Below are 23,539 nucleotides of genomic sequence, written 5' to 3'. Positions count from 1 at the left end.
CAACTATAAAGCTAGTTTGTGGACCAGACAAGGTAAAAATACTTTGTTGGGCACCAACAAAAGAAGGTTTCATTCCAAACCAACAGAGCTCAGCTGATGTTCAGCAGGACATGGCTGGTGCTTTGATTCAGTCTGGTAAGGTCAGAGGAAACTACCGGGGCACATTCCTGCTGCGTGAGAATGAAGATGTACTTTAATATATATAAAGTAAAGCTGGTCAGTGTGTTTGCCTGTGTTTTGTCAGGTAGCACCTAATGCTGACGTCAGCTTATCTGAGGCTGCTAGATAAGCAGCGTAGCTAGGATGCAGGGCCATTAAACGTAATGGTAACAAGCTTTGACAACCTCTTCACAACTGCATGCCACCAACGTACGTCAGGCTTCACCTCGTGGGTGAGTGACAGTCGCTGAGGTCGGACTTTGTGCATCCTGGAACGCTTCTATCGAATGCCCCACTGGATGAGCAGTTTGTTTAATCGGTAAGGAGTTGAACTGCAGCCAGGTGTACATCTGAAGGAGCTATTAATGAGGTCAATCTGAGGCTAAATAGAAATGAGAATAAATTTGTCTTGTGTATTGATTTAAAAGAATCCAGATGCAACCGACTGACTCAAGAAGTTTAGTTTTATTGAGTCTAGACAGAATGCGATGCACAGGAACACTCAGAGGGGAGATGAGTCACACTTTGCTCTTTTTACCAGGACATAATGACAGATCACGTCTCTGTGATATCATTATAAGAAGTATGGCTTCAGTACAACTGAGCATGATGAGGTAAGTCAAGGTCAGTCACCGTGCAGCAGTCTTTACTGAACTCCTGGGGCTGCAGACTTCTATAGATTCTTTTCTCTTTCTAATTTTTGATCATCAGAAAGAAAAAAAGCAGCAAAATGGAATAATAATCATGAGATTATTGAGGCAGACATGCCAGCCTGTTCCCAAGGCTGGAAGAATCATGTCAATGTTATCCAATTATATGAAATGTCAGAAAAATAATCAGTAGACTGGCCTAGTCAGGTGAATGAGTAAAGCCACATAATCAGGCTCTCAGTGTTCCCCTTCTGCTGTTCTGGATGTACCTAAAGGACTGGATTGCATTAAAGAACATTAAGCATGTGACAACATGACTAAATAATGAATAAATTATTTGCCCGCAACTTCTTTTTTGAAGTTTTTCGGTGATATTTTCGTTGCCACTGCTCCTCGCTGCCATCTGCTCCTCACACTTCACATCTCTCCTCGCTCTGCAGCAACCTCTTCGTCCATCTATCCTTAACTGCTCTCTCTTTTTTTTTCTCTCTCTATCACCTCCAGAAAGGGCCAGTTTACTGGTTTCTCCCTGCTTGGTGTTATTTTATTATTTCTGTCCATTCCCTGACGAGTTTCATCCGTTACATCTTCTGTTTCCTCCATCTGCTGACCGACTTTTTGCAGAGGTGAAATGTTCTCTCAGGATAGTGCCGATCCACTGGGGTAAGAATATGGCTTTCAAGTACATCCAGGCATTTCTTCTTTATTAGATGAGGCTAAAGACAGAAAATGGCTTCAGTCATAAAGCACACATCTCAGCCACAGTACTTCTGTGCTGCATCTGAAGGTTAAATGCCGTTCTCAAGTGCTTCCCCACAATAACTACAAAGGCAGCGTTTGATGACTCCCAGTGCTTGAACTGACCTGGTGATTCAAGCCTGCATCTCTCTAATCTGGAGGCGACCACCACCCAACATGTGAGGTGTGTTTGCTCTCTCTTTTTAGTCATTTTCAGTTGTATATAATAAGTCCCCATTGCTGCATAAGATGAAGCTGATCACAGATCAGGGTTAGAACCTGTCTTTACTCAGAACTCTTTATGCAGCCTGGATGACTGACAGATTATCTGCAAAGAATTGGACAAAACGAAGACTATGGATCAATAAAAAGCGGCTTGAGGTAGTAATACTGTGCTGCAGCATTTAGTGTGGCTTTTCCATGTAGACACCCCAGCAGCACTTTTCTGTTATGCTGTTCTCACGACCACAGAGCTCATAACAGTTTAATTCTGCCAGGAGCTCCATTCAGAATAGATTCTCATTGAATGAAGGGATAAGGGGGCTATGCATTCTGCTTCGTGTCCCTGTATACCGCTTGCCAAAGTGGTCATCGCTGTTAGTTCAGTGAAACAACATGAAACCTGACTGGCAAAAATGAAATAAGTGATCCTTAGCCTTTGCTTGGAGGGTTAAGAGATTCTGGAGCCGCTCCGTCTCCTGACTTTGCTTCAATTTCAGTTAATGTTCTTCTTCTTTGAGTTGCTAACTGCTGCCACTTGCTTTTTTTTATTTAAATCATCCATGTATAGAGAGCAAACATAATACACATCGTCAAAATGTCACACCTCCAACCTGTCCTACAGCTTGTTGCTGGTTTGCCTCTTCACACAATAGATTGTGGTTGTATAATGTCCCTCTGCTGATCCAGTAATTATTCCGATATTTTATTATCAACAGTCACTTTCTTGTTCTAGTGTTGTGAAATAGTCCTTTGAGATGTAAACTGTATTAAACTCTAAATTTCAAGGATGCTCGTCCTGATTCCCAAGAGTTAGTCAGTGTGTGATGGACAGGTGGTTTATGTGTTTAACCTGCGAGGCGTTATTCTCACCATCCTGTGGGTTTGGTGAGCTCCTGCCATTGACATCACTTCCTGTGGGAGGATGGAATGCAGTGAAGGTATGGTCTGTGTGTGTGTGTGTGTTAGTGTGTGTGTGTGTGTGTGTGTGTGTGTGTGTGTGTGTGTGTGTGTGCGTGCGCTTAGTGGACAGATGGCTGTCAGGATAGCCGATGCATCTTTCAGTTTGCGAACACATGATTAAACACCAACCACCGTCTCAGCCTGCTATGAATTACAGTCATATCCAGCTAATTAGCATCAGTTGTTAATATTCACTGGCAAACTCCACTTCTTCTACAGCGACTATGGTGGCAGCATCGCAATGCACCGATCGCAGACTCAGTTTTTTTTAAATCCTGGCTTGTCAAGTCAGTGTTTTCTTATTCAAAATTTAGCAACCCAAAAGTTTCATACATCCTTAAATACCTTCGTCATGTTTCGGCACTGATGTGTCATGAATATTAGCCGATGCAGTCAGTGCGAATTTCATCCATCAACCTTTGTGAACAGGCGGCACGGTGGCGCAGTGGTTAGCGCTGCTGCCTCACAACACGGCGGACCCGGGTTCAAGTCCCGCTCTGTGCGGAGTTCGCATGCTCTCCCCGTGTCTGCGTGGGTTCTCTCAGGGTTCTCCGGCTTCCTCCCACCTCCAAAAGCATGCGCTTCAGGTTGATTGGCCGGTCCCGAATTGACCATAGGAGTGAGTGTGTGAGTGAATGGTTGTTTGTTTCTGTGTGGCTCCGCGGTACACTGGCGTCGTGCCCGGAGTGTCCCCCGCCTCGCGCCCTGGGACTGCCAGGATGGGCACTGGCTGCCCCGCGACCTGCGTTAGCGGATTAAGCGGGTCAGAAAATGAATGAATGAATGAACCTTTGTGAACACCCACACATGCCGACAGTGCTTTTTGCATGGGAACAAATTTGCAGCTAATTTTGTGAATTTTATTCTTATATCACATGTTTTATAATATCTGTAGCCTCATCCTGCTGTTGGCAAGATGTTACAGATCTGTCTAGATATACAGGCCAGCCTTTCATTAAAGCATGTTTAGAATATTTATGTTAATTATTTTTGCCCTCTTGTTTAGCACCGTCTGTCAACATATCTACTGAAATACTGGAAATGCTGAAAGGTAGTGTCTCACTATATGGTGATGGCATCTCTAGTAGAGGTGGGTGTGTTTCTGTCTGTAGGCAGAAATCACCACTGTTGCGTCTTCTGTGTGGCAGATTATTAATCGATTACTGGCCATATGTTAGTGTCTTTAGACCACTGGTTCTTTGATGAGATGTTTTGAACTCATTTGAGTCCATTTGCCTTTAAATTAAAGGGGTCTTATTATGATTTTTTTTCAGGTCTCTACATATGCATGGTGGTCCTTCCTAACCCCACCAGCTCCTAGAATCTGGAAAGCAAATAGGTCCTGTATCGACTTATATGTCCAGAAAAACATCCAGGAGTCTAAAATGTCCTGAATAAAAATGTATACAGTGGTATGTACAGTTTTTTAAATTTGGAAAAGGATGATACACTGTAGCGACTCCTATCGGGACAAAGGAAAGGAAGTTTAGTTTTACTACGAGGATTCATCAATCTCCCCAACTTTGTGAGACTTCTGACAGTTATTCTCATCTACTGGACCTATGAAGACTTAGTGCAAAGAAAGTTACAGAAAACCATCGGAGGTCAATATCAAACATTAAAAAACACTTCATAGGAAAAAAAGGATTTAAATGTGGAAGCACATATCAATAACACTTGAATTTCATTCTCTAAATATTAGTCTCTATTTCTAAAAGTACCAGTCTAGACCTGATATTCCTGCAGTAATAATTTTTCCTTGGGAATTTCCAGACAGAAGACTTATCTGGTTGGAAAATTCCTTCCATGGATACTTTGTATGTTTGTGTGTGTTTCTGAGCCATGCATGCTAAATCTTTAATAGTTATTGCGGACTGTAATGGATTGATCAGATAAGACATCATCAGGATCTGATCCAATGGCGCAGGAGTTCTGATGTAGATGGTGTGGTTGTTGGAAATGTTCCGTGTCTTTTGAGCCCAGCATATAATAAAAAAGAAGGTCACCAGACGCCATGCTGATATGAACCACTCATATGAATGAAGGGATGAGCTGTCCCGCCCTCACAGCTGCAATGAACTGAACTGGAGGGGGAGATATCCATTAAGCAGTCCGATCATGCCGGTAGCATGGACTGAGTCACCTCACGTGGGACGTCACCTCTGTTCCACTGATGTTCAGGGCGTGTGCAGAAAGGAACTTATGGATTAGCATCTTAAAGTAGCAAAGGAGCAGGACTGAGTCCCAGGATACAACACATATCCAGACATTGCTGCACATCCTTTGAATTGATGAATGCTGTGAGGGAGCTGGGAACGTGGCTGAGGCACCAAGCAGCAGAGCAGCTCATAATCAATGAAAGTAGCAGCAGTGAATTCAAACCTGTTCTCACTATTCTGTCTGTAGTTGGGCTCAGAGATAAAATACCAGAAACAATCAGCCTGGAAATAAATTGAAATCAATTACATGTATTTTTTGGTAAAGTTTAATTTAAAAAAAACAAAGAACAGAGGCTCACTCTTCCTGTAGGCGAATTCACTGTGAAATGGCTTGACCAAGGTGGACATGGTGCTGTTGTTCCCCTCATTTCCACTCAAACCTAACTTCATGAACTTGTGACCTTCTTTCTCCTTCTGTTTCGAGCCAGTACTCACCAAGCAGGACAACCTGGATCGATTTGAAGTATTTAAACACATGCGACGGCCGAAGAGCTGAGAATAGCTGAAGAGAATAGCTCTGAGGTTCATTGTGGCTAATGAACCATTAAGTACTTCCCAATCCACATGTGTCCCCTTACAAAAAAACCCCTTCAGAAGTAGATCTGGGTCATTACATAAAAGCCTACTTAGGTTGATAAGTTATGAACTGCAACATTAAAAACACGATGCTGGCTGTTGGTTTCCAAGGTCGAGGAATTTGATCATATTCCTAAATTTAGCATGAAGTTATTCCCTGTAAATTTGCGTTATCAATAGTGTATGAAATGGCTCTAGGATTATCATGGGATGTTTTTAACATAGACAGGGAATTGTCTTCTCATTAGTTCAGGTTTTAATGACAATGTCAACAGTGGTATCTTAAGAGTTTTCCGGTTTAAAAAGTGCTTTTTTGTGAATCATTAGTTCTTTTTCTTTTTGAATGAAGAGGTATTTAGGGGTATTATTGACACACACGCACACACACGCACGTCTCCGCTGTGGTGCTCCCCCCTGAAACCCCCCCCCCCCTAAATAGTTCAGTCATCAGAAGTGGTCACCCTAGCGACACAACTACGCTGCCAATTTGAGTTTGTTTAGCCAACTGTAGCCTCACTGAATGAATGCGTGGCGAGGAGAAATAAGAGTTGCAGTTCCAGGAAATATGGAGACAAGGCAAAAACAGGGGGAGGGAGGGAGGAGTGTCAAGAGGGAGTTGTGAAACAGGTCATCCACATCGAAGGCAGGCCTCATCTGCCCCTCCTAATGAAGCCAAACCCAGGACAAACCTCTCCATCTTTGTTTGCCCAGACAATGGCTGTGCTTCTGGGAGAGAATCATCTGACACATGAACTCCACAGGCTGGGCTGAAAGGTAGAGGGAGGTTTGAACTTTTTAACTGTCCAAATACCAAAAACGTTGATATGGACTTAAACTGAAGTATCAATTTAACTTCCATTAGCAGCCTCATTTCCTAATTTGCAATTTTGTTATCTTTGTGTCATCTTTGGTATAAATCTAATTACAAAACCCGTAGAAGTTATAGAGTTTGCTCATTAAATACTTAATATTGGGCTTAAGATATGTAGACTGTGTTTTCTCACTATTAAACTGATTGCTGCTGTTTCCTATCTCACATAATTCCATTTATTAATTTGGTAAAAGAAAGATCCAGAAAATCTAAGTGTTACATTTAAGGATAAAGACTTTAAGGATACTCCTTTTGTTCGTCCTTCTGAGGGAACATGGAACAGGCACGGAAAAATGTCAAGAAAAATGAAACTGGGTTAGAGGTAGGACAGACTGTTGGAGTTTCATTAATATTTTATTATCTCTTTCAATAAAGTTAATTTTAGACCTTTTTTTTCCTGTGTCAAAAATGCTTTGTCCAAATGGAATCCTCTTGTGGCCCATGTTAGGCTCCTGGACCACAGCTTGGCAAACCCTGTTATAAAAGATCAGTGTTCACTTTTTGTGTGTGTTTCTAGTGTTCAGGCTTTTTATGTAGCGTTTGAAATGATCTTCCTTGTGATGGTGTGATACCGATGTTTTTTATCTCATCCTTTCTATCTCTGATCTTTCATTTTGAATATAAACAACATCTCCCGCTGAAGCTGTAGGTTCACCGTGCCCCCTGATGGTGTGGCTCCTGATCTTTGACCCTGTAACCCCTGTCAGTGAGTCATGTTAGTACTGATGGTGTCAGCTCCAGCTACTTCTTTTTAAATGTGATCTAATGTGATTATGTTCTGCTTCCCTTCATTGGTGTTCCTCTTCAAGCGGTTCAGCTGCTGAGGTTGTGACCCTGGACTGTGAAATGGACTGAACTGGACCTGGACTTTGGTATTGACTGAAAGCTCTCCAAAAAACTTAACTGGTAACTGCTGAAGACTGCCAAATTAGATTTGAGAGCGCTCGGTCAGTGTTGACCTGAACAGCAGTATCTGGAAAAAATAATCTTTTGTTGGACACTTACATCAGATGACAAGATTTAAACCAACATACTGCAATTTTCTTCCCGCCAAAGTTTAACATTGAAAAAGATTAGCATCCTTTTAATGTATTGAAAATTAGCACTGAAAACGTACATGTGGTACTCTCACATGACATCTGGAGAGTTTATTCAACTGTTAATAAGCTTCAACGATCGATTGTAATTCTTATTATAATTTTATAATCAATTATAAATTTATAACTGATTATAAAATTCAATTTTGGACCAATTTTATATTAAGTACTTGTCTGTATGGCTTTTGGTAAGGATGTACAGTATGACCAAAAGCTCCTATATTAATAAAAAGATTATGTCATATCTCAATAATGATTGAGATGCAGAAATCCCCTTTTCTAATTCATTATTACATTCTATAATTCATTTATAAAGCTAAATTGAAAATGCGTTATTCTCCATTGACACATTAACTGCTTTAATCTGCTCTTGAATCATAGGATAATGAAATAATGGATGACGCATTTCATGAAACAATCTAATGACACATGCCTTCATATCCACAGCCTCGGTCTAAATCAGACATCAATGAAGATATTTGTTCCAATGTCACAGAGTCACAAATTAGCTAGAGACAGCATTCAGAATGAGTGGAACATTGTTAACACACCCCATACAGAGTGGTTGGTTCGGGACAGGCGGCCAACCGAGGTCTTCAGACCCCGTCCCTCTTAGCAGCGTGTCCTTGTGCCTGCAGAGCATCCATTAAACATTCAGAGGTCCCTGGTGCAGCGTTTCCCCTGTTGCCTCCGACAGCCCTCAGCCACACAGCTGCTGCTGCAGCCGCCTGCCGATCACCTGCCGACACTTGAGAACAGTTGCTGCTCGGTGCTATTCGGTAGCCCGAGCAAGGGCCTGCCCAACTACTGCTGCTGCTTTATGCGTTTAGGAGGCAGATTCTGTTTTTAGTGATGTTTACATGCTCTCCTCTTCTAACAGTGTATTTGGTGTGCGTCTCGTGGGCACGGGCTGGAGGAGGTCAGACAGTAATCTCTGTAGGGGACATTAGTCAGATTACACAAGATTACTGCTTTCCCCTCTTGGCATCAGAGTTTAGTGCTTGATTAGTTTTCTTAACCTTTGTTTGTGGCCAAACATAATTTGGATTGTTCACGTCATACAGACGTCATGAACTTGGATGTTCAGACAAGTCAAGCTCTTATCAGCTAACATTACATTTAGGCCATCATGATATATTATGAATAGGAATATCTCCTGTATTTAGTATTGAGAAGAACGTTTTGTGTGTGTAGTGTCTGTGCACACCTGATCCGTAACAAATCAGCATGTGGCAAGGTTAAGATGACAGTCCGATGGGATTAGAGAGGTGAGACATGGACTAAAAGCCAATCTGTTTTACCACAGCCAGGACAAACACTCACTGGACTTCTTTCCTCTGCACGATCTGCTGCTTTAGAAGTCATCAGCAACAGCATGTACTCCTCAGCCTGTAGGGATCTGTTGTCTTAACATCAGATGATGTCACACTGATGGTCCTGTGTGAGTTCTGTTTTCCGATGTGAGCAATCCAATTTAGATGAGATATGTTTGACAGTTAGATTTTAAAAAATGGCTGTGGTGTTCCTACGAACTGGTGGAATCCATATGCGACCATATACTGTGGGACTGTGGGCTTCATGTTATAATTCAGCATCAAATAGTTTGACAAGAGACCCGCTGAACCTCCAGCCACTATCTTGTAGTCTGTACTGAGTAATGAAACAAGATCACTTATTCAAATCCATTTCCAGCTTCTCTACGCTGTCATGTTTGTGCAAGCTCATATTCCCAGTGTTGCTGTGTTATCAAAGCGCCGTATCCTTGCATGTAACCCTAGGCAGCAGATGTCACTGGTAGTAAAAACTGGAAGAGGCTTATGTGGCAGGCGGTAATGCGTCTGCCAGCGTAATGCCCAAAACTCCGTTGAGTGTGTGTGTGAGTGTGTGTGTGAGAGAGAGAGAGAGAGAGAGAGAGAGAAGCTGAATGCGTCTGAGCCGTTGACATATTTGCTACGATTTTTTGGTAAAAGATGACTGACTCTCCTGATGTAAATGGTACTGAGGAGGAAAAACAGGTGGCTATTTTGTTCTGTCCATCTGTCCCACTGTCCTACAGCAGCTGTCTGTCCTTCTTTCTCTTTCTCCTCTGTGTAGGTCTGCGCTCGGGTTGAGGGTCACGAACTACAATCTGCAGACGATAAGCAGTCTGGAAAAACAAACTTAGTGCAACCTGGCAAGATCAACACCCTGCATTGCACAGGAGAGGACGGTCATGTGGTTTAATGGCTTTGTGATGGTATCTTGTATTTTTGAGTAGTTATGTTTACTCACATGTTTACTTGCATTCACCATGAAGATATCATTCGTCCACATCAGAACCAATTAAATTTTTCCACTAGTGGGGTTGCGTTTGTGTCCTTAAACACAAACTTTGGTGTATTGTTCCCAATAGCAGTCCATCTGTTCTGTTCGCTGATGACTAACCATTTCACCAGTGTGGATTTATAGCTGCTAAATCTAGATTCACTCTTCACACCGGAAATTTTTGTTTTGTGATTGCACTCATGACTATTTTAGGAAATGGTTTTCATGAGACACAGGAATAGTGTCTGTGTTGACCATAAGGGAGATTACAATAACACCGACTGTGTGTATGTGTGTGTATTTGAGACCTAGCGCTGTGTATCCTGGACTAAATGTACTGTCAGAGCCAAGTCTGGTCTTATCAGCTCCAGAAGAAGAGGAGCGCTTCACTCCGGAGGTGTAGCTTATCTCCCTCTTTCTGTTCCTCCGTCTCCTTTTATTCTGTGTTTCCCCATCTTCTCTCAGCTTCTGGATTTTTTTTTTCTTTTCTGTTTATTCCATTCGAGTTGTGAAGGACATCTGATGCACAGAGATGAGTGAGTCAGCTTTGCATGTGTTGAAATGCAGATCTTTTTCATTTGATTTTGAGTTTTCACAACTCAGTGTGTATCTGGGAGAAAACACAGCCGCTGCTTTGACTGTCGTCTTTAATTGCCGTCTTGCATCAGTTCAACTTTTCAGCTGCGAAGCCCTGCTGTGTGACACATTCACAAAACTGTGTCACTTTCTGTGCTGAGGCAGCTTTTTAGTTGGTATAAGTCACTGGTATCTAAATGATGAAAGATGGTATTCTCTTTTTTTTTTTTAAACTTATTCTTGTTCCTCATTAAAATATGTGTGCAGTGAGCAGCAGCAGGATGCATTATCAGCTCTTTGACAAGAAAATGTAAAAATACATCAGCCGTCTGCTCTTCCTCCTTTTTCGCTGTCAGTCTTTTCTCTTCATTCATTTCTCATCTTTCCTCTTCTCTCACTGCACCTCTCAATCGCTTCTCAGCTTTTTCTCAGTTTGCTCCATCTTTCTCACGCCCACACCAACAGATGGCTCGTAGCTATTGTTTCACACTGAAAACACAGCCAAGTTATTAGGGCTCCGACAGCCATTATGAAACATGTTTATATCTGTAATTGTGTGTTCTTCAGCTCCATGTAGGGATTAGTAATATTGGAACTGACCAAGGCTTAAAGCTGCAACTCTCAGATACATGACCTGCGCTGGAGATCCACCATCACTGGCATCAACTCAGAATACTTCAGAGACACACAGTACTCATACTCGCATTCAGGTTTCGGAGTATCTGGACACAATTCAACACTTCAACTTTCACCCAACTTCACCCAACTCTGAACCTACTGGATGAAGATCAATTACCTGTTGTCAACAGGTACTGGTCCCCTACATGTCCTCCACCTGAACCCAACCATTACAGGACTTTTACCTGTTTCTTATCTGAAGACAAATGGCAAAGGTCCACTACTTGCACCCAACTGATACAGCCCCCCCTCACCACCACCTGTTGAGGTCAATCCCTGGCCGTGATGAAATGGGTATAAAGAAATATTGATACACTTTAGTGTCATCATGGTTTGTTCTGCAATACTGTATCGAAAACAGTGGATTAGCTGTAAATCAATAGTTTAAAGTGCTGTGAAGAGTGAATCGTCACCATGGTGAAACACCCTCTGCCAGACTGTCAGCTGGGAGATGATTTGAAGTGCCCAATCAGGTACAACACAATCAGACACGTTGTGTCATGGCTCTTGGAGAACGAAAGGCGGCAAGGGTTTACATGCTTGCTAGATTTTAGAATCCGTGACAGGTGAGGAGGAGGCCTATGAGTCTGAGTTGTATAAATATTTTCACTAATTGAGAAAATGCAAAGCACAGTGAAAGTCAGCTGAGAGAAGGGGAGTTGGCGGCTTCATCACAGCTTTTTGTTTCTTTTTCTGAAGATGAATTCCTGTTGTCTTTGTGAACTGAGCACTTCTCTTTGCAAACGCCAGCATTAAATCCAAAGACCAGACAACGTTATGCTTCCTTATCAGCTCATCTGCTGTTTGAAAAGACTCCGAAACATAATCACAGACACAGATAAGCAAATACACAAGCCAAGGAGCGCTTTGCTAATTGCTCTAATTGAGCCTCATATTACTTTGCAATATTTGTTAGTGTTTTGTGCGTCATTATAGGATTCAGCTTCTAACAGGACTTTCATTATGTCAGCTGGGTAGCACTCTCTTATTCTGAACTGCAACAGTGTCTTCTAAACCCATTTTATTATATTCTGTTCATGATGTCATTCATTTAGATAGATGAATAGAAAGATACTTTATTAATCCCGAAGGAAATTACGTTTTATTACAATTTAATATGGAACCTTTTCAAACAAAGTTTAAATATAAAAAAAGTGTAACTTTCAAGTGCTTGTTGACTCTTGTTAAAATACGTATGCAGATACATCATATATAATAAATGAGCCAATCTTATCTCTACTTTTACACTTGTTACTTAATGTTGTCTCTTCATCCTTATTGGCAACAAAACGTGAACGAATAATTGGATTCCTTTACATAAATCGTCTTTGCAAATGTAATGCAAGGAGTCTGATTATTTATTCAGCTACATAAACTGTTGGCACTTAAACTTCATACCAGCTGCACAGATGAGTAATGTACACTGTGGCATGCAAAATTGTTTTTCAAACAAAGTTTATCTATAATAAATCATTTAATACATCATAATATACAAATGCAGTTAGGAATCTATTTTAACATACTCACTTGCTAACTCTTTCATCTTAAATAAAATCTAACACCTTGACTTTCTTGGCAATTTCTCTGTAGGAAAGACCTACATTATCAAGTGTTATAATGGTCTTTCTCTGTTTTACTGTTAATTGCCTTTCCCTCACTATTTTTGTAGTAACACACTACTTGCTGCACTACAATCCTGTTCAAATAATGCTCACAACAGTATGATACCAAAGTGTGTTGTAACACTACTTTTATGCAGACAGATGGGGTTGAAAGTAATTAAGAAACGTTGCGACAGCTGTATGAATTGGTAGCACTACCTCCGAGGCTTGATCAACCTCCAATGTTAACTGCTTTAAGTTTTAAATCCATTTCTTAATCCCTTTTTTGTGTGAACCAAAAATGTACATTATTTTTCAGATTTTTTTAACCTCACCTTTCACCACTAACCTTTGTACCATTCCAAGCTGTTCAGGGGGCTTGAAATGCCTGCATTTCATTACAAAACTTTAAAAATTGGGATGTTCTTAAACTTTTGACCGATAGTGTACATTTATTGTTATCTAAAACCAGAAACTCTTTCTCAGTGGTATGTGGTGTATTAATACCAGCTTGTTGAAAGAGTTACGATCACACTGACCTAAGAGCCGAGAAACAATGGGAGACAAGACTACCTCCAGATGAGATCTGGTTGATCTGATCGAACTTGTATCAGAGCTTATTTACAGCTTTAAAAAAAGACTAAGGAGGCATTTTTGTCTCGCAGATCTTGAAAGATTACTTCACCAGTTTGTGTCTCACATGCAGTTCTTTTAAAGTTTTGGAACTCCTCCTGATTTTTTTTTCCTCGGTGTGGGGAAATTCTTTCTTGCATTTGACCCATCCCTGAGCAGACTATTTGGTGCCAGGGCAGCACATTGGGGTTCAGTATCTTGCTCAATAATCCCTGGATGTGAACACTTTGGGGAATCTGGATCAAACCACCGTTTCAATAAACGGATGACGGTTTTGTGTTCCAGGAGCTGCTGAACTGTGTCTGATGTTTGTATAAAATTTTATATAAAATAACCTGAGTAAACACATTCTAACTTTTATATGTTGATCTTATTTATAGAGGCAAAAAGGTCATCCAAAAGGCATTTGCCTCCCTGAACTTAATAGCTAGTTGCATCATCGTTAGCAGCAACAACAGCAACCAAACACTTCAGATAACTGAGATCAGTCTGATATCATTGTGGTAGAATTCTGTCTCTTTCATCTTCATAGTGCTCCTTTAGTGCAACAGCATTAGCCACTATTACATCATGTTCAGACTTTCACTAGGACTCCCCAAAACTCCCAAAATGTATAGCCAGGCAGATATGCATTTACTCTAACTGCATGACCCAGTTATCTGTGAGGTTGATGACAGATGACCTGATATCCTTCTTTGGAATTTTCTGGTGGAGCAGAATGTTTCCTCAGTTACAGCGAGGCATTCTGGCCCTGAAGAAGGAAAGTATTCCCATAGTTTTACACTATCACTCACCTTCGTCTCCTTCATTGCTTTTGTGTGATTTTAGTGAAGGGTTGTTTGTAGTTTCCAATAGATAGAACTGGGTCCTGTCCCATTCTATCTACAGTTCATCTTTCAGCTCACCAGTCCATAGAATATCATCCCACATGTTCCAAGGGTTGCAAAGTTGTGTGATTGGAATAGTGGATTTGTGGACGCTGAACTTCATTGAGCTGATGGAGATCTGTACTTCATTTGATGTTTTTATCGGATCGTTTATGATTTCTTGGATTTTGGTAGCTTTTGTTTGCAGATCTGAAATAGTGTCAGCCAAAAGCCCTCCTGTTCAGTGGCTTTGTCCACTGTTACCTGCTGCTTTAAAGTGTCTTGTAGAAATGCAAACACTTTCCTTTGCATTATTTAATGTGTGTTTTCCTGGTGTGTTATGTTGCAGCTCGTCACTGCTGTGGCTTTTCCATCCTGGCCCTTTTTGACTCACTGGAATCTGCTAGAGCGGAGGGGGGGATTTGTGGTTTGATGAAGCTCCACATTAGCTGATGGCTTAAATAACTTATAGGATATTCCATTGTGGTGTACATAAACAGTACTTCTTTTATCAAATCATATGAACCACAGGATCTTACTTGAGGCTATTCAAAGACTATTGGAAAAAAATTTTGGCCTGATTATCTGCTGATAAGTTTAGTCACCCGTCCACATGATTTATATTTGTCAGCTCTCGTCTGGATCCAATAACAACATCATAAACCAAAGCAAATAGGGAGGCCAGGAAGAATCAATGCATTTTTCATTTGTTGATTGATGTATTGATCATACATGACACAGGTTCCTCCTCTCATGTTTTTAATTCAGTGTTCAACAGCATATTATGATGGTTGACAATTACTTTGGTATTAAAATAATTAAAGATTGTCTTAGATTTGTGCCTTTTGTCATTGGCCTGAGGATTTGTCGCGGCAGCAAATGGCTTATTAATTAATGAAACCAAGTGAAACATCTTTTCTCTGAGGAAATGGCAGACGCATTGGAGCGGGGCTATAATTGAGTTGTGTTTGTGTAGCACTTTTCCTCAAATCTACAAAAGCCTGAATGACAGGAAAGTTACTGAATAGTCAGCTATTTTAAAGCTGTAAAGATGAATTAATTAGTCTCTGCAATGCGGACTCCGTCAATCCTTTCCTTTTTTATTCTTTTTCTCTTTTATTTACTCCATTCTTTTCTTCTGTCTTGGCTTCCTTTTTTTCCCTTCTTTTCTTTCTTCAGCCTTCCTTCTTTCCTTCCTTCCTTCCTTCCTTCCTTCCTTCCTTCCTTCCTTCCTTCCTTCCTTCCTTCCTTCCTTCCTTCCTTCCTTCCTTCCTTCCTTCCTTCCTTCCTTCCTTCCTTCCTTCCTTCCTTCCTTCCTTCCTTCCTTCCTTCCTTCCTTCCTTCCTTCCTTCCTTCCTTCCTTCCTTCCTTCCTTCCTTCCTTCCTTCCTTCCTTCCTTCCTTCCTTCATTTTCCCCTCTTTTTTCCTTCCTTCCTATCCTATGTTCCCAGTGATTAAATAAAATGCGAAGTCTACTTTTCTTCAGATTTGTTCACATTTTATCAGATTTAATTTTTCACACCAGCAATCAGGTGACTTAATTCTTTACTGACCTGTTTATTCCTTATCTGCACAACATTAACCTTCCACGCTTATCTCATAACACTCGCTTACACACATGATATGATTATGATAAGCAATTCTGGTGACTGCCGTTGTGAATACTTTTATTCTTATCAAGCCTCTAACTACATTTCCTCCCCATTACTCCTTTTTCATCTAACAGTAACTACAGCCCTGTAGCTCTGTCAGGCCGTGATGGTCATTATTAAGAAAACTAGATGGATCAATGTTTGATTCGGTGCAATGATCCATAAATAATTGCTCTTGACTGTGGTAGCTCCTTATTTTTTTGTTTGCTTTTCCTTACTGTGAGTTTATTTGTGCGCAGGTAGGACAGGACACAACTGTGAGTATCGACCTAAAAAAGACAAGAGTGATGTTCAGACTTTATAAGAGTGCACCAAAGACTTCTTGTGGAGTTTACCTCATATGTTTCCACTTCCTTTGCCTCATTATTACTCACGTCAGTCAATGTCATCACCCCCCGCAGTCTTATTATAGGAGTGGGAGACTGGCAGCACTGTACAACAAAACACAGACAGTATAACTACGCTGGCAAACTCAGGAAACTATGGATGAAAGCCCAAAATAAAACAACAACCAACTCACAAACAGTCCCCTGTGAGAGAGGAATTCCATGGACTCAGCACAAACTAGCTGGGAGGAGGGGGCAGCAGGAATGGCCCTGACAAAACGTTTTTACAAATTGCTCTCCTTTTTAAACATAACCAAGAAAGTTTTAAGTGTAAAACTGGGCTCATATTTAGTTTTTGAATGGTAGAGGGAAGATTATAAAGGATGTGTTTGTGAGGAAAAAGTAAACAAGAGACTGTCCGTGTCCTCCTTTGAAGAAAGTCATGTGTTTTTATCAGACGAGATGACATGTCTGTGTGGTGTACACTGTCTGGCATAAATTTTGTGATGGTAAAAAATGTCATTGTTGCATGCAGACAGAATAAGAAATGAATTATCCCAATAGTAGGGCACCCTCCAATAAGCCATTATCTTTATCATAACACAGGCAGGTGATGACTGCATATTGCCCAGAGTCATCATACATCCAGTTAAAATTCCTCCCACATCACCAGCAGCTCACCATTTCTCCCATGACTGATTCTAAACACTCTGGCATTCACTTGCTGTTTTTGTACAAAACTGAAACTCATAGGGTGGAAGACTCTGCAGATTATTTCTTTGTCAGCGCCCCGTCAGACAAAAGGTTTTAATACTGTGGATAACTCCACCTAGAAAATAATGAAGCCTTCTGTTATCTTCAAATTCATGTGCAGGGTCTTCCTGAGACACCATGTATCTGGAAGAATAACAGGGAAGGAGACTGAAGGGAGATGGGGAGAGATGCATCCGAGGAATTAAAGCCAGCATTAACATTTTTTAGCCGATAAAAGGCCTCTAATCGGAATTTAATGTAATAAATACACCCAGTTCTGGGAAGGGAAGAAATTCCCAAGTCTCATCCGGATTATTTGATACTGTATTTAAATATCAATCAAATCTCTTTAGTACAACCATGTATATGCACATTTAAATCAGTTGAACGTTTGAAGAGTATCTGGCTAAAAGAATGTGAAAACGTAGATAGAAACAAAAAATACATTTAAAAGCTGAAGAGTGTGATGTGTTTGATAGCTTGAATGCTAAGTCCCCTGCAGCTGCTGCTGCTAATGTTAGCACATCCGCAATAGCATGTTTGTTCATGGAAAGCTGAACCTTCCACGGATGACAAAACTTAAAATGAGGCATAAGTAAAATCCTCTGCATCATAATTAATCAGTTGGATAGGTTAATACTGGAGATAACTGAGCTTTTTTTTTCTTTTTTTTTTAGTAAGATGACATTATTTAGAATGTCGAAAACATGAGAATAAAACCACTAGTATTTAAATTGCATACAATTTGTGAGGAATTGTTAAAATATACTTATTACTGATACCTGTCTCAGTGTTTCATATCAGTGTGGTCCAAACAAATGAGATTAGTTTCTCAAAATACAGCTGACCACACCGGTCCCCCTCAAAGCTATGTATCCACCCATATTTGCACAAAATTGTAACTGTTTGAAGCCTACAGAGCTCAGGCAGGGACTCTACTGCAGGTGTGGGTTGAGATGATTTTGCGGACACACTTAGATACACGTTTTTCAGCAATAACGGAGGAGTCAGTGGAATCCACTCACATATGTGAGCTCAGGTTGTCTGCCGGCTGATCGCCAGTGGTAGAAGATGCTGTGTCTTGTCAGAGCTCCCTTTAGGTCCCTCAAACCATCAGGAAGAGATCTGGTATCTCAGCAGGGCCTTCCTGGCTACAAATAGGATAAATTACATGTCTACTATAACTACTGAATTTTTAGGTGTCTCGTATCATCTTTTTGTGAGTGATGATAATCCATTTTTCCTGCATCAGGGGAATCTGCTATCTTGTGATCACAGCTGAATTTCTATAATTTATTTCATGTTTCAAATTGGGATTATTACTGAACTTTTACCTGATTATCACCTCTCTCTTGACATAAACTGGGAGTTATCCTTCACAGAGGCCTGCTTGCCAAAACCTCAAGAAAATAGGAATTATTTTCTCGTTCATGAGACGTCTCCACCGGTTGTACTATTTTAACTTGCTGGACCGTTTGATTAATGCTCGGATCACAGACAGGAAATTCTCCTCTGTTATTTTGTGTCTTTCCATCTCATTTTCAGCCTCTCATATTCGTGTGTGTCCACATGTAACCACACTGGAGCATGATAGATGGGTGACGCGGAGCTTATTGTAACAACCAATCTTAGCTACCAAACACAGCTAATGTTTGCTCTCCTGCAGATCGCCGAGTCAGCACCGCAACTCCAGCCGATCTGTGTTTTTTATGTTTTTCGTGTGCACATGGAACCACAAGCACACACTTGGCTCTGAGTGTGGGCCTTAACCAGTCAGGCTGGTTTTTTGGGGTTTTTTTTGGCAAATGACTGGATCAGGTCACATGTTCACAAACATTCAGTGCTGAAAATAGAAAGATGTTTAGTTCATCAGCTAACATGTGCACATGCTTCCCCTACTCCTCTCAATCCATTGGCCCTTTCTCCTCCAGTGGCATGAAAAGAACATCGTCATAGAAACCGCATCAATGGCATGAGAGGTGAGCCGAGGAGACAAGAGGACGGACTGAGTGGGAAAAGAAGAGATGCTGAGGGAAGAAGGGAGCAGCAGAATGAGCTGGAGGGGAAGGGATGAATGAATGAGGAGTGTGTTTGAAAGAGGGTGGAAGGAGGCGGGTGTGGGAAACTTTAAAAGAACTGATACACTGGATCTTTCTGTGTTTTGTCAAGGAAGAAGTTTATAGCCATGGGTTATTCTGGTTTCATTGCAACTGCCTATCATTTTTTTCTCCTGTATTTTCAAGTATTGGCCTGATCAGATCTCGTCCTCTAGGTTTACAACAAAGCAGTTATATTGGATTATTGTATGTTGATGGGTCAAGCAGGTGTTTCCTATAAAAGCTCCTATTACAACCACAAACACTCACCAAGGCCCAGACAGCCTTCGGTGCTTCACAGATATGCATCAGATGAAGGTCTTTATAAATATAGACTTGATCAATATTTTGACTAACATATTGATCAGTATGGTCTGCCATTAAAAGGTCACAGTGTTCTGACTTGATCTGAACAGAGCTGTGAAAAAGTCAGCTTGTACAGAACACTTGTTCTACAGAAGACATGAGATTTCCAGCAATGAAATATTTCTACGTTTTTACACCTTTTTGGACACTTTCAGACATTTGTCATTTCATCGTTATTGTGATTAGTAGTAGAGTATTTATTGGTGTAATTCAGGACATCTTTTGTAATCGCCACAAGAGATGCTGCAGGGATATTGACAAGATTTCCCCTTATTAATAAGCTCATTTAAATATCTGCACTGAATTGATTTGGCATATTTTGTCATGGCAGATCATGACCAAAGACCTGCTGTGTCTATTTGTGTCTGTGATGATGGAGAGATCTCCAAACAGCTCAGGCTATTTAAGAGCTGACATGCTCTAACTGAGGGGGCCAGGCCATAAACCTGAGCGACTCCTGGTTTCTCCAGAAAGACGGACACTGGATACATTTGGTGTTTGACCTCCATGATGCATATCCCATGTAGCTTTTGAACTGCATAACCTATTAGGATCAAGGCCATCTGTCGGGGGTTCTACAATAGACTGTCTATTATATATGCAACTCCAGGTGCAACGAAAATAGTGAAAGTGTTTGATAAAGAATCACAGGTACAGGCTGATGCCCCCCCACAGGCTCCCTCTGTTATGCCCCAAACTCAGACTCACTTAATGGGAATGAGTGGATTTCATATTGACCTGCAACACCTTGAGGTGTCGTCTGTATCTCCCCATGGCCCTCGGTCTCTTGTTTCCCCATGGAGAGCCAGTGTTTCTATTCCATGCTGCTGCATTGATTCAGTGGGTTTAAATCAATCCTTCACTTGAGTGCGGCAAAACTATACAGAGACCACTCTATTGTAAATGAAATCACAGTACTAATACACTACCATGGTTAAGTGTTATGAAATACTATCTGTAATACTTTTCCCCTGAATAATATTTGCTGTGCAGCACAAAACAGCAAAAAAAAAGGGGAGATCTGTTGTCATCCTGCTGCTGATAGAATCACCCATCCTTCTTGATTGCTTTCTTCACAAAGGTGTACAGTTGGAAATGTGGCTGTATACATACAGAAAAATGTAAAGGGGTGAAGAAACATAAAAACAAATGAACTACAAAACTTTGTAGAGGGCTGGAGTATGGTTTGGTGTGTATCCGATGTTACACGCTCTCCCCCTGCTGATTGGACTGGGCCTTTGTCATGATGGTCATATTCTCATGCGATCTCCTTATCCTCATGTGTCTGCAATCATCTTCAGTGCAGTAATGATCTGCTGATATCAGTAGTCGTCTTGATATCGGAGGGTAGTCTTATTACAGGTTGTTATTGGGATATTCCCGCCTAATTTGTTTGGGGAATAATTAACGATCAATCATTCAGAACGGCATCACCGACTTCACAAAGATCCTTCCAGATACAAGATGATGATTTTGGTAATTGCATCATTTGTTAAGGAAGACACATTTCCTTCTTTGGTACCAGGTGGTAACATCTGTATGAGTATACCTTGTGTTGGTTATGCTGATGACGTGTGGAAGGATACCTATTTTTGGATGGGGCAGTGAGACATTCCTTAGGAAGGGGGCAGTTCTCCCTCTGGACCACCAACTGTAGACCCATCTCAGTCATTCACACCCCCACCTTGTTGCTCCACTTTTAGCCCTGGCTCCAGCGAGGTGGGTGGGTGAGTAATGGGGGGTTTGTGGGTGGACATGAGAAGGGGGTTGTTCCCAGCAGGCGTTGCTGGTTAGTGGGTTGGTACCATGCCACTGTCGCTGTCCATCTAAATGCCTGTTCACTCTCTGCTTCTGTAGTCAGCCGGTCAGTCGTTCAGCCAGCCAAGAAGCTGCTGAGTCAGTCGGTGAGGAAAGTGGAGACTTGGAGAGAACTGTTTTTTTGCTTGGTGGAGGCTTCAGATTCGCTCTTTTACCATCATCAGGATGACTCGTGACTCGTAAGTTTCAGTGGCTGAATGAGAAACGGTGAAGCTACTGTAGGATTTGTGGGTCAAGGAGACTCAATTTCCTGTATGATCTCTTTACCTGCTGTATCCACCATCTTTAAAACACCCTCAGCTTTTACAGTGTGCAGACTCTGAGTGGTGTCTGAAACCAGTTTATGGTTGAAGATTAACAAGGTCTATGAGTCTGTCCGTACCGGTGCTCACCTTTCCGGCCTCTCGTCTGACTCAGATGAGAGAGCAGCTTTAGCTTTTAGTGCCATCCAACTGTTCATTCATTATTTGGAGCCTCTCTAACCACATGAGAAGCTCACATATTTATAGAACTGCAGTATCTGTTGAACTCTGTTGAGTCCAATCAGACTGAGTTTCTAGCTCAGTTACAGGGTGGGATTTGTCTCTTCATGTGGTGATGGGGCACTTTTCTCCTTCACTGCCTCTGGAGCTGCTGCAGCAGCAGTAGAATGATCTATATAAAAAACGCTCTTCATGGGCTTAGTGGTTATTTTATAGTTGTATGTTGTGGGTTTTATATTATATTTATTCACTACTGTTTGCAAATTCAGCATCTGTCGTTGCACAAATGTGATTACCGCTCTGGAGACACAGATGATTTGTGTCCTTTACATATATTAGATTTATTATTAAATCTTAAGTAAATGAGTACAAGTGAAATCATCATGTCCCCTTTCAATATTAAGTCATATAGGTTCACTCTTAAAAAGATGTGACGTCACTCTGTCTGAATTCAATAATTGTGAGTAATAAAGCTTTGTTAAAGCTAATAATGAAATAATAGCCTTTAATGTAATAAATTTGCTTTTTTTGAAATGTAATAGGCCAAAAACGTAATAACTGGTCAGTAACGTAATGAAGACCCTGAACCGATAACATAATTTTTGGCTAATAATGTTATAATAGATTATAATAATAAGTTGTAAGTTATTATCTTAGGCAAAAATTATTGGTTCAGGACTTTCAGTACGTCATTGGGCAGTTATTATGTTACTGAGTGTGTGTGTGCGCATGGTTGTCTGTCTTTGTATGTGGCTCCGCAGTGCACTGGTGTCGTGCCCAGAGTGTCCCCCGCCTCACGCCCTATGCCAGCTGAGATAGGCTCCAGCTCCCCATGACCCACTATGGCAGATAAAGCGGCGGAAGATGAATGAATGAATGGCCTATCACTCTTCAAAAAGGGAAAATTAATTATCGGCTGTTATTACATTATTGGCTTCAAAAAACTTCATCAGTGATTTATATCAGTAGTGTCCTGACCATTTGATGTGTGATGTCATCTCCTTGTCTCCATGTTGACTTAGTTTCTGTCGGCATATCATCTGCTGTTGGCCTTGCCAGTTCACCCAGCAACAATGACATCATTGTTCAGACTGGACAACAGAAGTGCAGCAGGTCAAATGACAGCAACACAGAGTTATGGTCCCAGAGAGAGTTGTAGTGTCCTTTTGTCAAGGGGCTGTAACCTGGGTGGCCACGTCAGTCAGCTGTTTAGTCTTGGATTGTTTATACAGTTTGTGTTTAGATGAATGATATAATCCTAATTTGCCCAAACTGTTAAATATTTTCATGTTGAATTAATTTGGGTGCAGATTATTAAGGTACCTGTTATCCAACTCTACTTTAATATCATTGAAGAAACAGTTCACACAAATGTTAACTTAAACTATTTTTTTTGACCAACGCCTATACGTCGCCAAAAACAACGCCTTTGTTTTTGGCTCTAATCATGGTTGATGATTGTCAAACCCAGAGCATTTGGTCAGTGGCCAAAAGCAAACTTTTAAAGGTTAATTTAGAAATCTGAGAATGCAAAAAAAATTGTAGTGTATTTGCAGCTGACTTAGTGTTTTAAAAAATGACTAACAACATGAGAATTTATGCTACTGTCTTTTGAAACTGACCTGGTTGTATACCTTTAAACTGATCAAGTATTGACATGATGTGAATGAACAGATGTTAAATTTTTATATATTCATTTCTATTTATCATGTTTTACATACTATAAATATTACATATTTAACACATTTTCAAAATGAAGCACTCATACTGTATTTATAACCTTCTCTCAACATAAAGATTGGTTAGAGTTAGCAAAGAAGCCAAGATATGTGTGTCTCTAAAATCTGGATAGACAGTTTAGGTGGTGACTAAGCAGAGACTGATGAGGCTGATAAA

The 23,539-nt window shown here is 40.9% G+C and overlaps 1 protein-coding gene across 3 annotated transcripts in view; it reads left to right on the top strand.

Moving 5' to 3' along the window:
* enah (ENAH actin regulator) overlaps positions 1–23,539 on the top strand; it is a 90,762-nt gene that overhangs the window by 3,343 nt on the left and 63,880 nt on the right. Inside the window, exon 1 of one of the 3 annotated variants that reach the window (XM_068342127.1) lies at positions 10,251–10,332. The exons of 1 other annotated variant lie outside the window; for it this stretch is intronic. In XM_068342127.1, the coding sequence (XP_068198228.1) occupies positions 10,319–10,332 (14 nt within the window). In that variant the 5' untranslated portion in view covers positions 10,251–10,318. Of the gene's footprint in view, positions 1–10,250; positions 10,333–21,192; positions 21,341–23,539 lie in introns of those variants that run through there. One more of the 3 variants, XM_068342126.1, reaches the window with a different exon arrangement.

This window comes from Antennarius striatus, chromosome 19, assembly GCF_040054535.1.
Source record: "Antennarius striatus isolate MH-2024 chromosome 19, ASM4005453v1, whole genome shotgun sequence".
Classification (NCBI taxonomy): domain Eukaryota; kingdom Metazoa; phylum Chordata; class Actinopteri; order Lophiiformes; family Antennariidae; genus Antennarius; species Antennarius striatus.
Note: the sequence above shows the minus strand (reverse complement) of the source record. Positions and strands in the feature narration are given on the sequence as shown.